Source organism: Dromaius novaehollandiae, chromosome 13 (genome assembly GCF_036370855.1).
Source record: "Dromaius novaehollandiae isolate bDroNov1 chromosome 13, bDroNov1.hap1, whole genome shotgun sequence".
NCBI classification, from domain to species: Eukaryota; Metazoa; Chordata; class Aves; order Casuariiformes; family Dromaiidae; genus Dromaius; species Dromaius novaehollandiae.
Genome location: NC_088110.1, coordinates 5221407 through 5236000, shown reverse-complemented (window position 1 = coordinate 5236000; position 14594 = coordinate 5221407). Strand labels below are relative to the sequence as shown.

At 44.9% G+C, this 14594-nt stretch overlaps 1 protein-coding gene and 1 long non-coding RNA gene across 7 annotated transcripts in view; one reads left to right on the top strand and one right to left on the bottom strand.

Annotated features, from left to right (window-relative positions):
- Window positions 1-6911, bottom strand: part of SLC12A4 (solute carrier family 12 member 4) — a 50228-nt gene extending 43317 nt beyond the window's left edge. For 5 of the 6 annotated variants that reach the window (XR_010391370.1, XR_010391371.1, XM_064519497.1 and 2 more), the window contains exons 1-2: window positions 6092-6418; window positions 572-627 (exon numbers count right to left, since the gene is read on the bottom strand). Coding sequence is in view for 4 of the 6 variants with exons in the window: in XM_064519497.1 (XP_064375567.1) it covers window positions 572-627; window positions 6092-6399 (364 nt within the window). In the remaining 2 variants the exon portion in view is untranslated. Of the gene's footprint in view, window positions 1-571; window positions 628-6091; window positions 6419-6457 lie in introns of those variants that run through there. The other variant, XM_064519500.1, reaches the window with a different exon arrangement.
- Window positions 6912-6960: 49 nt separating this feature from the next.
- LOC135329755 (uncharacterized) lies at window positions 6961-14532 on the top strand. Its single transcript, XR_010391373.1, has 3 exons — window positions 6961-7898; window positions 10922-11011; window positions 12563-14532. It is a non-coding gene; the product is annotated as an uncharacterized LOC135329755 (long non-coding RNA).
- Window positions 14533-14594: the final 62 nt, after the last annotated feature.

Here is a 14594-nt window from a genome sequence, read left to right as displayed (position 1 = left end):
ATGAGTGACAAAATCCAAGTATCCTGAAAGAAATCCTCCAAAGGGGCTCAACCGTAAGAAAACACAGAACTAATGGCAGCCATCGATACTACTCATTGCTAAGGGATCACTCAGCATCATTTAAACAAACGCGTGTTGAAAACTAATAACTAAGAAAAAGTTTTTACTAAATCAAATGGCACAAAATACTGAAATTTTCTGATCTGTCAAAATTAAAGTCAGCTTAGTACAATCAGAAATACAAAATTTACCTATGAAGGACCTGGTGCAAAGGTTACTGCAGACAGTGGAAGTATTCCTAAAATATAATTCCAATAGGCTTTAGACTGTAGCTTAAGATGGTGTATTTTTTCTCCCTAGTCCACACCACTTAGCAAAGTATTTCATAACCTTGAATTGATGAGTTAAAGAAAAGAGACCCTTGATCAAACAAACCTTGCTCCCACAGATTGACAATGATAGTGATTTTTCTACAACATAAACCAGCCCACATATTAAATTCTTTGTTACATCACATTCAAGAATAAGTGTAAACTTTTAACTTTTTCTTGGAGGGGAAGGGAAAACTTACCAAATTCAGCTTTTCTCTCTCTGTGGCACTGGGTGTCCCCCATTCTGTAACATGCACTTAAGAAGAAAGCAACGATCACTAAGTATGATTTTCTTCAAGTTTTTTGTTCTTCTTTAGCTAGTGGCATTTACCATGCTTGGCTACATTTTCTAGCCAATGAAGCTGCAGAGTATCTTAATCCCCATTTTACGTGGAACTTCACAGCATATGCCAAGTTTAAGCTTTACACTGAAGAGCATGCAACCACACATTGTTTTTTATTATTATTATTTTGCAGCAGCAAGAGGAAGAAAGGAAGTATCGCTATTTGCATCAAGGAAGCGAAACACTGAAGAAACTTGCAAGGGGAAATGGAATAAAACAAACACAAATCTATTTTATATATGAGAGAGAATGCACCACAAACACAAGACAAGAAGCCCAATAATTGAGTTGAATTCCTTTAGAAAAGTGCAGAGATGGAATAAAAGATATAGTTTCAGCATGTAAAAAAATCTTACTGGTGACTCAAGTTTGAAAGGAGTGCTCAGCAAATCAAAAGCAGCATGTATCTGCAGGTATAATTACATAGAAAATTGATGTCTTTTCATGTGCAACTGCTTAGCCTTCTAATACAGGTGTTCGCCTGAGCGCACACACAAAAAAACACAGCAGCTGCACAAGACTGGCACAGTTTGTGTGTGTGTGCATGTGTGTGTATTTTTAGTTTTTTTGCAACATACAGACCCACCCACATACACTTAAGGGAGTTGCTTTTAATTCACTTAGACATATCAGAAAGATGCTTCCCAGAGCTTTTCCAAATAACTGAAATACCAGAGAACCCACAAAAGGGCCCATGTTTTTCTATGTTTAGCTAAGTCGTCTCCTGGCCGCCCAGCAGCTGGCACTGAGATCCCCTTGGTGCCAGACAGCTGCAGCCTCACCAGCTCCGTCTTAATCACTGCACAAGTTAGAAGACATATGAGAGACTAGCTTTGCAAAAGAAACATTTATACAGAAATATGAACTCTTTTACCAAAGCAAGCATTTTTATAGATGAATTAAACCTGACAGAATTGCATGCTACTAAAAACCTCTAGAGACTTGAGGCAGTCATGAAACCCACTAAAATAAAGTTCTTGCTCTCCAGATCTCAGGGAAATTCTTGCTTTCAGGTTGTGCGAGCCTTCATAAAGAAAGCATATACCATCACCTACCCAAGTGTCATAGGCAACCAGTCAAGTCACAAAGCACTTCTCCACTCTCATTTTCCACATACCACGTTCTTATCTTCCCTTATCTGCAGCAAGAGTCCACTTATCTATGCACCTGCACTGTGAGAAAGGCATTCTAGAGTTCAGCAGTGCTATCAGTGCTCTGCTAATCACTGGCTACACAAACAGAAGAGAAAACAAAGATGACCATGCGGTTAAGACCCCTTTCAAGATCTGCATTTCCAATGATAAAAATAACTAGGATACACAGAAATGGTTATAGCGGAGGGGAAAAACTCAGACCAAAGTACCTCACCATTTTGTTTATGAAACAAACATTGATACGTTCAGCACTCACAGGACACCTCCAAAACCACCAAAGTTACACAGTGAACTTCACAGAGAGGGAAAACCGAGATGCCAAGTTTGATGAAACAGAACACCTTCCTGGTCAAAACAACTGAAGTGAAGAAGATCTAGCTTCCGTACTATTTTCAACAAGTCAGTAGTACACACATCACTGGAAGAGGCAGTCCAGTGATGTTAGGGCTATCAGCGTACTTCTATTCCGTTAGTTTCCTCCCAAGCAGTTCAGGCCGCCTGGACTCCCAGACTGCTTCCCGGACCCTCTTGCACAACTGCCTCCTACAGCTTTAAGGCAACGTGGAGAATGCTGAGTGTAGATGCACATGCTACAGAGGTTAGGCAAAAACACCCTGCCATGACTACTCTAACAGTGCTATTTACCTACACCGCTGCTAGGAGGAGTTCCTGCTTGAATTTTAAACCACTTAAAATATATTTGGACATGTATTTCTGTCAATCTTTTTTAGCTGCAGTATCTAATTCATTATATGACTAATTTTACCTCGTCTCTGGACTTTGCCAAAACACCTACACAGAAGAATTAAGTGCTTTATATAGGGATTTTTTTGAATGATTCATGCATCTTTGTTAAACGTATTTTCAGACATATTTGGTGTGCTTTATTTCAAGTCATATGAGCAACTTAAGTTTTTTTGTAGTAAGTCACCCTGTATTAAAAAACAGGGAATTGTGAGGAAGATTAAAGTAAAAATATGCTGCTATCACACCAGAACTTCCTTTACCAGTCTCCTCCAGTTTGAAAATAGCTTATTGCAACTCACCAGCATAATCTATTGCTACACAAGGACACTGTAGGTACTAATACAGACTGTAATCATGAGAGAAAGGTCTCAAGTCTAGTCAGAAAACCGTGGGCCGAAGGAAAGCCATGTGATAACAGGAACATAAGCAGAGCAATTCACTGGCAAAAAACAAGGGTGGCAGCTGACCAAAGTCAGTTAGTGACACTAAGCTGATTAGTGTCTCATTTCCACAAACAAAAGTCACAGGAAGATAAATAACTTCCCACAGGACACATGACATTGCTGCACTTCAGTTAACAGGGTCCAAGATCACTGTGGAGCTGAGATCCTTAGAAAAACAAAGCTTTTCTGTTTTGCTAAACACTATTCAGACCCCACTGTCCTCCTTCTTACCCCGTGTACCCAACCTAACGTGCTGGCGTTATTCCAAAGACAGAAAAGATGCCAAATGCACATTTCTCATCCCTGCCGATCCATAAAGCAGGGCTCATGCGTTTATCATAGGATCACAGGATAATTCTTTGTGCTTCTTTCTCTAAATGGAAGATGTCAGAATCTATTATAAGCAGTGGCAGTAGGTAGGACCTGCTTAGCAGAAAAAGGCTGATTTTATTCACAAGCAAGCACTGGAGCTATTTGGGGAAGACTAAATTATTACACATCAACTAATGTATTCTCATGCAAATGGCTGGCAAATTCTATTGCAGAATGGCCTCATCTCTACAGTGTTTAGATGACAACTCATCACTTGATATCCCAAATAAAGCAGAACGCAGAAAAAAAACATTCAAAAACAAGACCATGTTGTGACAAATAAAGGTTGGAGTGGAAAGGTCAGAGGGAAATTAGGATCCACCAGAACTATGAGCAACAGCTTGAGCGACAGTGCAAGGAGCATTTGAACGACAAAGCCCCTACTCCACCCACTCTTACAGACCAGCTACAGACAGTTACATTACCATGATACACCAGACAGTTACATTACCATGATACACCACATAGCTGACAGACCATATCATTACTCAGTCACTTTAACCCATCTCTACTCAAACTAAGCAATCCAAAGAAGTCTTCAAGTGGGGTTCTTACTAGCAAGCTGCTAAATTAAAAACTTCCCTGGAGAAGACACAGAAGAATAACTCCGACGGCCAATCCCCCATACTGACTACGGTGGCACTACCTGATCAGAGAGAGAGACCGGACAACCAGCACGTACAGTTCAGGCAGCCCTGCACGCACTCACGCAGCGCTAGCATGCATGGCAGGTACTTCGATAGGGCCACAAGCTAAAACTGTGGAACCGTGCACTCAAGTCAAACAGAGTTACCTGATCTGGAACCAGGGTCCCACTACCAACAACAAATCCCTCCACAAGCCCCAAAATCAACTGCCACAGAAGGCTCTGGAGAGCCATTTTCTCCCCTCCAGGCCGCAGGCTCCAGCCAGTGCTAAACAGCTGTGAGACTCTGTCTTCAGCAGGAGCTTCCCATCTCCACCATGTCATATTATTAACGCTGCCCAAGTGGGCAAGTCTCATGGACTCTGCACAGGATGTGGAAGGAGGCATCAAGAAGCAAAGGAATAATACCGGGGAGTTCAGATTCCCCTCCACAGAGCCACAGACCCAGGAAACCTAGCAGGGGACAGAGAAGGCTAGTGGGAAGAGCACGCTTGCCAGTACAGGTAGCCAAAGCAGTATATCCTTATACGCACGCCCTGAGGATATGAAACAACACTTAATTACTGTGAAAGTAAACTAAAAAATAGAAGGCAGTTACAGTTCAAATAGAAACAGAGCTTAACAGCTGTACATTAATAGAGATGTTACCAGATATTTATCAGTTTTAAAATAAAGGGACTCAGCTAATTTCCAGCAGCACAGCTCTTGTGCGACAGTCTGAGTAGCAGTACTGACAAGACCACAGCTTGTCAGCTACTGACAGACCAGGACAGGGAGATGAATATCTTGATGTGTGTTGTTTGCACACGTTATACAGGCACTCTGACAGCCAAATGACAGGCAGTTTGAGTCAACCTTCCTTTAGTCACCACGGCAGTAGCTTCCAGAAGTCACACTTACTAACCCATGGCCAAAGCCAGCTAACAGAAAAAGTACTCTGCCAAGCCTCCACTTCAACCTGCTGAGATGGGTGGAAAACACCTGTTTGCATTACTGTCTTATATATTAACTGTATGTTGGGTTAAAACATAGCCTTTTACAAAACAAAGCCAAGGCCTTACATAGCCTTTAGGGATAGAGCCTCAAATTAATTCTGCGATAGCAAACACGTTGGGAAAAAAAATTACGTTTCATCATTCCAAAATGGCCACGCTGGACCTTGAAAGAATTGATACAATGGACATTAGGCCTATGTAAGCCACTTAGAAACTGAAAGCTATATATCCTTTGAAAACTGAGTTAAAACAAAAATCTACCTATTGGAAGCTGAAGTACAGTTTCATAGGCAACTGAACAGGGGGTCAAGCCACGAACTGGACCTTAGTGCCGTGACAATTCAATGCCATGCTCAGCAACATTACCCACTTTTCTTCCTCAAGCCGAGGCCCAAGGAGAGCAGGCTGCCTTTAGGGACTGCTGTGCATCTCCCAACACCACACGGCTTCCGCAGAGTTTGACTGCGCGGGTGAGGAACCCGGGTACTTACTGACCTTCCTCACTGCCTGGAATCGCCCATGATTCACAAAGGGCAAGTCAGAGTCGTCCGCCGTGCGCACGAGACGGTTCTTTTCCTGAAGGCTACAGTACTAAACACAACCAAGGCAGAGGAAAATAACAGTTTGCTCTCCACATTTAAGCCTCCTTGCTCTAATCACCACAAACACTCAGAGCATTTAAATTGATTTATACCTAAAAGTCACAGCAAAACACCACCACAGGCCGAGCACCCACACGAGCTGCCTCATTAAGAAAACTACTCTCACCACCCCAAATCCCCTCCCACTTACGTGATCCTCCTCTGTAAGGGGAATAAATCAGGCACCAACAAAAAGCAGCTCTGCCTGACAGGAGCAGTTGTGAAAGCAACCCCGACACAACGCGCAGCGCTTGCGGCAGCACTCGGCCTCGCTTTTAGAGAGATTTGGCTGGGCGGACGCGTTTTTTGAGATTACATAAGCAGGAAAAAGCAAACTGCCACCCGAGAGCCGCTTTACGTCCCCGAATTCCGCATTACCGGTTTATTCGGGCGAAGCAGCGCTTCGAGCGCTCGGACGCCTCTGCGCGGGCTCTTATCGCCTCGAAACGCGACACTCGGCGCTGGGGGCGATAACGCCGGTCCCGGCCCCCGCCCCCGCCCCGGGCGAGCAACAAGCGGCCGGGAGGCGGCCGAGGCGATGCCCGAGGCGATGCCCGAGGCGGCCCGGCCCCGGCTCGGCCCCTCCGCCCCACCCACCCGCCTCCGGCGAAGCCCCGCGGCGACCACACGGCCCGGCCGCCCCTCGCCCCCCGCAGCCGTTGCCGCGGCGGCGGGCGCGGAGCCATGTTGGCCCCCGCGGCGGGCGGCGCTGCCCGGAGCCGGCTGCCGCCGGCGCTCACTCACCGTCGGAGCTGACGGTGTCGTAGGGGTCGGCGGCGGGGGGCGCCGCGGCCGGCTCCCGGTAGTCCACCCAGCTGAGCCCCTCCACGCTGTCGTAGTCGGCGCGGGGCTTGTCCTCCACCGGCACCACGGTGAAGTGCGGCATGGCTGGCGGCGCGGCGAGGGCGGCCCGCGGCACCGCGGCGAGGCAGGCGGGATGCGGCGCGGAGCCGGCGGCGCATTCCTGCCCCGTGCGGTCACTTCCTCTCAGGAAACCGCGCTCCTCAACTCCACCCATTCCCCTCCGAGCGCCGCGGCGGCGAGGCGGCGCGGCGAGGCGGCCGCCGGGCGGGCCGCCCCGCAGCGAGGGCCGGGCGCGGGGGGCGCTCAGCAGCGGGGGCGCGGAGGAGGGGCCGGAGGCGGCGAGGCGGCGCGGGGCGGCGGGAGCCTTCCCGCCTCGCTCATGTCGCCGCCGGGGCGGGGCGGCCCCCCACCGCGCCGCCCGCCCGCGGCCCTCCCTCGCCAGCGCGGTTTTTTTCCTGCCTTGGGGCGGAAATTTCCCTCCGCCGCCGCCGAGCAGCGGCTCTGCGGCGCCCTGACCCCGCGGGCGGCGCCCCCTTCCCCCCCGCGGCGCGGCCCTGAGGGCGCCGCCCCGCCCCGCCCCGCCCTCCCGCGCCCCTCAGCGCCCGCCGCCGCCCGCCGCCATTTCCTCCTCGCCGCTGCCCGGGGGCGGCCGGCTGGGGCTGGGGGAGGGGGCGCGGGCGCGGGCGCGGCGTTCGCGGCGGAATGGAGATGCTGAGACGCTAGGAAGGGAAAAACGAAAAAAGGGGGTCCTGGCAAGCTTCGAAAGCGAAACAGGGGGTGTCAGCGAGCACCGCTGGTGGATCCCCCCCAAAAAGCAGAACCGTGGTTCCCGTGATCAACAACAAACTGATTAGAGGCACCCTGTCAGCCCCAGAGCGCGTTTATTTTTAAATGAGTTAGCATTAACTTCAGATACCACAGCTGGCCCCGTTTCCTGTGCTTGCGGTGGCTCCTCACCCAGTGCTGGCTCTCCTGCTGCCTGAGACTCCCCGAAATAACGTGGCTAAACCGAGCCGCCCAAGCAAAACAGGAAACGCGGCTGCGCAAAACGCTGGAAGAAGCAGGGGCGGAAAGGCAGCGCTTGCAAGCCTGAAATTTAGCTAGAGCCGAGGGTACTTCTAGCCCCATCAAGGCCGGCTGCCAGGGCGGGCGGGCAGGCCGTGGCCCTGCGAGCCGGGGTGGCTGTGGCTGCCGGGCCGCGGCCCCTGAGGGAGGCACCAGGCCGAGGCACCCGGCCGCGACAGGCCCAGCGGCTGCCTCGGGCGCCTCCGCGGCGGCCGGAGCCACAAGCCCAGAGTGCGCCCGGCTCTTAACCTCCTGCCCCCGGGGAGCAAAATTCAATTTCGCCTTCGTGTCTGAAAAATCTGGAGCCAGCACTAAGGTATCCAAGCCTTCACTTTGTATAGGGTAGCCTTCACAGGGAGTTTAAAGATTAATTAAGTCATTAACTCTACTTACTGTCTCTGTCTGAAAGCTAGCCTTGAAAGTAGAAGGATCTTTTTAGTGTATTAAGTAGTCATCAGAAAAAAAAGCTTACAACAGTTTATGTCTTGTACTATGGAATATCAACTCCAACTTATTTTGTAGATTTTTTGACTAAAAAATACTCCTTAAGAAATCTGTGTACAGTGACAACTAGAGCCAGTGCTGATACAAGTTTTCTGCAGGACTAACGCATTTTTCTAACACTGCTATTAGATGGTATTGAAGTCCCACAGAAGTCTAGGGGAGAATATAAACCTCAGAGGAGAGGAAGAGGATAAAATTCTATTTCAACATTTCCTGTGCTCAGAAAAACCTTATTCTTAGCTTTCTGAATTTGTCCTGCTTTTTGACCAAGCAATCTTCAGGTCACTGAGACAGAGAAGTGTGTAATAAGCAAAAGACAGCCAGGAAGGAGAACTCTGCGTTCACAAGAGCTAAGCAGTAAGTCCACTTTTAATTAATTGGGTTTGGAAGTAAACAAAAAGGATCCATGCTGTGGAGTGACTGCAGCCGGGGGATACAGGTCCCTCAGTTCCCTTAATGCAAGCTTGCTGACAGACCACCTCTGGGGAAAGCCAGAACCATTACACCCCTTAATATTGATCAGACAGGTGGAAAAACTTCTAAGACTTCTGTGTTTCTATATAAACTACATTTTCCTTACATCTCTTAGTTCCATTAAAGACGACAACCATGTTTCTTCATTTGGCTGTGGGCATCTCAATTACAGTCTCACCATTTTTAGGGGAGAAACATGTATTTTCCCCTTTTCAAAACTTACAGTATCTTGAAGACCAGGGGTGTGATTTTTTTTCCCGTAGCCCTAAAATTAGCACTTCCGTAAATATAATCCCACCAAGGTCTGTAGAGTTTTACCAGCAGTTTCTGTGGGCATATTAGCCCAATTTTGAGAATTTAGAAAGCATTTCTGATAATTTTAGAGGCATTGATCTTGGCAGATTGACAGCATGCTAGTGCTCCACTTAGTCCACAGTCTTGTCTCCAGCAATATTACTTACTCCAGAGGAAAGTGGAACAGTTGGCCAAAAAGTAGCATTTTCTTTTTGACCCTCTGAGGTTTAATTATGTCTTGTTCATGTTCATAGTAAGCGTGATATAATCAGCTGGACAGCAGCCACCAAGAAAACAGGAAATTTAAATATTAATTGGTAGGGGATAAAGCAGGATGAGAAATTGCTACTAAGCAAGTTAGTTCACACTTAATCTTTTGTCTTCTTTCTTGTTTTCCACAAGATCTAAGCAGATGTTGTAGAAAAAGGGGACAGGAATTATAACTACGCTTCAACAGTTAATGTTTTCGGAGTCATGCATATTTTAGGGGAAGAATTAAACTAGGCACTTCTTTCTCATCTAGCTTTTAAAAGCAGGTCTGGCAAGGAGCTGTCTTTCTTTAGACACCAAAAAATGCATCTAGGCCGCTGCAAGGTGGTTTGGTGTCATGAATTCAATGGCTCCGAAATTCTACCCCATGAGGAGAAAAAAAAAAAAAAAGAATCAAGTTGTGCACATATACCAACAACTCCCTTATTTAGAACGGGAACTTTATCTAAATGTCCAAGGAGAGAATTTGGCTCTAGGAAACTATTCAAGTTTATTGAAGCAATAATACTTGTTTTATCCAATAACAATGGCTCTTTACTAGTTTGTGGCCAGCCCACATTCGGAGGTAAGAAGTTACCTGCCCATATCAACTTTGTTGTTTAGCATCTGTGTCACAAGAGAACTGAAATTTCATCCTGGATGATGTTTGACTATTTTTTTCCTGAATACAAATACTGATTATTACTTACGAATGATATGAGTGACCATCGAAAGCTTAAGAGTTGTCTGATAGAAGACAGGAATGAGACCAGATGGTCTAGAAGCCATTTACGTCAGACAACATTGTTATCTCTCGTTAAATAACAGCGATGGAAATTACCTGTTTACTATAAAGCCAAGTTGAATTTTGGATTGCAGTTTCATGTGGGTACAGACTGGTCAGTGAAAACAAAAGAAAGAGCACAGAGAATGTATTCATTTCCCTTTTTTCAAAGGGAGAGAAAAATTGCTCTTCTTGGAAAGAAAGGTTAGCGGTTTCACTAGGAGAGACATTAAGGCCAGTTTAGCAGAATCAAGTCTAATTAGATGAGGAAAGGCCTGAGTTTTGTTAATTTAGTATACATTATCAGTGAAGTCAACAGCCTGAAGATCAGCAAATATATTATCATTTCTTCTCCGGTACACAAAGACCCAGTCCAGTTCCTATTTAGTAAGCCACTGCATATTTGTGAACCAACTTAAGAAGGCTTAAGCTTCCAGCTGAACGGCCGGTATGCTTTGGCAGTTAACACCTATGCCAAAGCGGGCTATATGAGAAACCCAGATCTGTCTGGAAGGGTAGTCTGTAAACTGCTGAAGGGCCTAGTGTAAATCCTCAGGACGGGCAGACAAGGTCAGGTTTGCCTTGAACAGTGTTTATTACAGGTGACAACACTCAAACAATAAAAAGCAGCTTGGCTTTTACAGCCCAGCGTGAGATAGTGGTTGCACACTGCATTGGCTGTTACAGAACAAAGTTGACTTACGAGGCAAGGCGTCTTATCCAGTCCCTGACAGACAGTAATTCACAGATCCTTGTGTGCTCCTCGTATTATCATCCTAGGAGGAAGTGAACATCAAATTAGTATCAGCATTAGGGATTGCTTTTAAGGGTACAGTAAAGGCAACAGCCTGCATCAGCCCTCCCAAGGGGGTACAGTACATGCGTTGGAAGGCCCTTCTAAATGAGCTCTAGAGTATCGTTTGTGGCTAACTTAGCCTATGGTCTTGCAATAACTGATGTTAACTTTAATCAAACAGCAAAAAGTAACTCTGTTTCATCTTCTTTTCAATGAAAATGATTTGTCATTTGTTTAGGAGTAGAAAGACCCAGCATCTGAAACTGTGTTTGAGTACAACTTTTCTTACCTTCTCTTCCTCCTGAATTTGATGGGAAGAAGCCTAAGTGTAAGTAAATCATGTAATTTTTCTAGCTAGGAAAATCACGTGCAAAAAATACAATCTTTAGAAAGCAAATGTGTCTTAAAATTACAATTCAGATGAGGAAAAAATTTAAAATTCGTCTATAAAATAGTGTTGGCATTAACATTGCTTGGATTACTTTGCAATAACATAATACCATAGAAAGCTTTATAGAAAATTTAAATGAACTTCCTCTAAATAAAGCTTTGAAATGCTTTCTTGGTGCATTAGCCTGGCCAGTTCCTGCTGTCATTACCAACTCTACTGCTATGTCCCCAGGCAGAGAACATGGCACGCTTAGAGGTATGTGCACAGGATGCACAGGTCTAGAAGCCTGAGAGACAACATCAATCCAAAATACATACCATTCCTTGAGTGGAGTACATCCATTCAGATGCTTTAGGTAATAGTCACATATCTCTGATAATACAGAGCAGCATAATGCTTCTGTTTATCAATGGGACAAACTGTGAAACTATGACTGAAACTGCTTGAAGCAGTAAGAAGTTTCTAAACTACATTACATGGAAAGTAGTTCTTAGACATCCTAGATGACCAAGTCAGTAGCAGGGTAGTGGCCCAGAAAAAAATATATTCCAATTAGAACAGATATTGGATTATGGGTTAGAGGAGAAGTTTTCAGATTTATAGAAAGCATATATCTAATGTAGCAGAAAAGCTCTGTAAAGTATTGAGATAATTGTGAACCCAGGAACTTGAAAAATGGTAAAAAGTCTCCCCTGGCCTTTGAGCAGTAGTCAATTCCTGAGCTGTTTGTGGAGTAAGGTCTCTTGTAACAGCAGAGCACATGGGGTAATTTCATATTTTTTTGAGCTCTGCTTCTATTAGGGGCAGGTGTAAGAGCAGGCAGGGTCATGAATGCAAAACTTCAGCCACATTTTCAGCTCAGGGGCAGCTCCTCTGCCCTTCTGTGCCTGGGCTTGTCTTTACTGGCCTGGACTGAGACCTCGAGTGGTGGCGAGGGGCCAGGGTGTAATTACCAAGTGCCCCCACAAAATCCATCTGTGCTACCCCTGCCTGCAGTAACACTGCTTGGAGGCCTGGAGTGCGGCTACTTTCAAGGCAGGCAGAAGAGTCCGTGAAACTGAAATCTTGCTCAGGCATCTCCTACACAGTTAGGCACAAAGGCCTAATACCTGAAAGGATTAAATACTTGCAAGTTTTAAAGCCAACATTTTTTTAAAAAAACATAAATACAGATATTTAAATCTCACAAATACTTCCACTCTGCTACAAGTTTTAAGTACCCTACATGGGATACCATAGCATTTGCACTGAATAATCAAAGGGTTATTGCAAGGGAGGCAGGTGGATCCATAACTACTGTTTGAGCTTTTAAAAGATGTTTTCTACTCAAATGGAACCTGGGTGACAAATAGTCCAGAGGCAACCATCAGGAAAACTAACAATACAAAAGATGCTACTGCCGAATCGCAACTACCCTGGACATGCGGCTTGGCAGAATTCCTGCAGGTTCACAGCCAGGATTTCACCACAGTGAACTTTCCTCTTCAGCACATTCCTACCTCCCCGCATCCGAGGATCACACTGGCATTATGAACAAAGCAGGCCAGAGACTGGAGACCAGGCTGCAAAGGTTTCTCACTAACGAAGATTCGCACCTATTTCACTTGGCAAGTCGCAGTTGCTGAAGGAGGTGCTTCTGAGAGGACCACAATACATCCATGCGTAAAAAAACAGGGACAGAGTAATCAGAGCTTATATGAGATGCAATATGCAGTCCTCCCTATGCCATTAATGAGGAAAATAAGGCAAAGAAAGCTCACCTTGTATTTGTACAAGAGCTGGTACATAAACTGCCACTGAAAAGTTTGCTCTTGTTCTCCTAGAAAACACCTCAGATCTTAGACATTGAAAGACCACAAGAGGACACTATGGTGCCACTTATCTTCTGGATTTATTTACTTCAATTAACTTCCTCCCCTTCAGTTAATTTGTAAAAACAGTCATAGCTGAATTTGATATGTGAAATACTCATATTTTACAAAAGATAGCTTAATTTCATCTTCAGGCCTGGAAAATTACCAAGTCTCTAGGGTTTTGCTTTCAGTTTTTTCCTTTTAATTCACACTCTGTAAACTCAGGTAAAAACTGGATCAAATTTTTCTCCACTAAACTTGTTAAAAATTGCAGCAATTTTCAAAGTAAAATTAAGATGCTGGAAAAATACTACTCGTTGGGTTTCTTCTTTTTCTTTTAATGATCCATTTTCAGTCTTTTTTAAATGTTAGCATTGATAGATTTGTCATGGTCCATTCAATTTTTAACAAAGGACTCAGAGAAGAAACAGCATAGGCATAGGCGGGTTCTTTAGATGTTCAGAGCTTATCTGCAGGAGGATACTCTGGAAAATTAATCCAAATGGACTTTTCAAAGCTGTATTAAACTCTTTTGCAAACGCTTGTATTCCAGACCAAAGGGACCTTCATTTGGTTTGTCTGACAAAACTTGTATCACCTACAGTTTTGATCTGAGATATTTTCATTTTGTTTCTTGGCAAAACCCCCAGAAGAACTTTAATTCTTGCTCCTTGGGTTCGATGTTTTTTCCTTCATTGCGGAACTGTAGACTCCACAGATGAAGAAATGCTTTATGGAAATAGCGAGACCAGCTTCTGAGAAAGATGTTTTTCTCTGGAAGTCCTACCAGTTAAGTAGGAGGGAAAATCTTCCCAGTGAAGCTTACAAAGCCATACGGAAAGAAACAACAGAAATGGAATAAAATCCAAGTGCCGTCTCCCTTAAGTTTTGATAGTTAAGGCTCAAGCCTTAATTAAAAGCAGCAGCATTTCATTTCTGTGATGTAAGCTAAATGCTGCACTTTGTTTATCTAGCATTTTTAACAATTTGTTGGCTTCCCCAGTTACAGATTTGTTTCATGATAGAAGTAGCTGAACCAAGGCTAATATCTCCTCTGAGGCCATAGCTTTAGGGAAATGGCACATAGAAAGGGGTCAGTTGTTGATTTTTCTTTGCATGAGAAAAACCTTCACAGCTTGTAGTAGTTTCTCAAACAGTATAGAAGATGGGGAAAGAGTTGGTAAGAAGTGAAGCAGTCTGTGAACAACTTATCCAGTAACACAAGGCCGAGTGATTGAGAAATTCCAGCTCAGTCACTGGAGATCCTCAGCATCTGTTAAATACAGAACTGGGACAAGAATGATTCCCGTTTCTATAGATTTTGGGTTTTCTCTGGTAAAACTTACTGAATGATCTTAGCAACATCATAAATATATATGAAAAAGCTCTTACTTTTCTCTGGTTTCCAGGAAAAAAAAATTATAGAGGCACCAAACACCTACCATCTTGAGCTGTTTTATGTAGATGTTAGGTTTGTAGAGAAAAGTATCTGTTTCTTGAAGCATTGACTTCCGAAATTCCCAAGATGGGTTATTCAGCATCACAGCTTGTCCTGAACAGAAGTCAAAGATGAGCTAGCATACTGCTGCGGGTCTGTGAACGGAATCCAACAAGTCTTAAGCATAAATAAAAGCCACTACTGGTGGGAAAATCCTCTCTTGTAATTC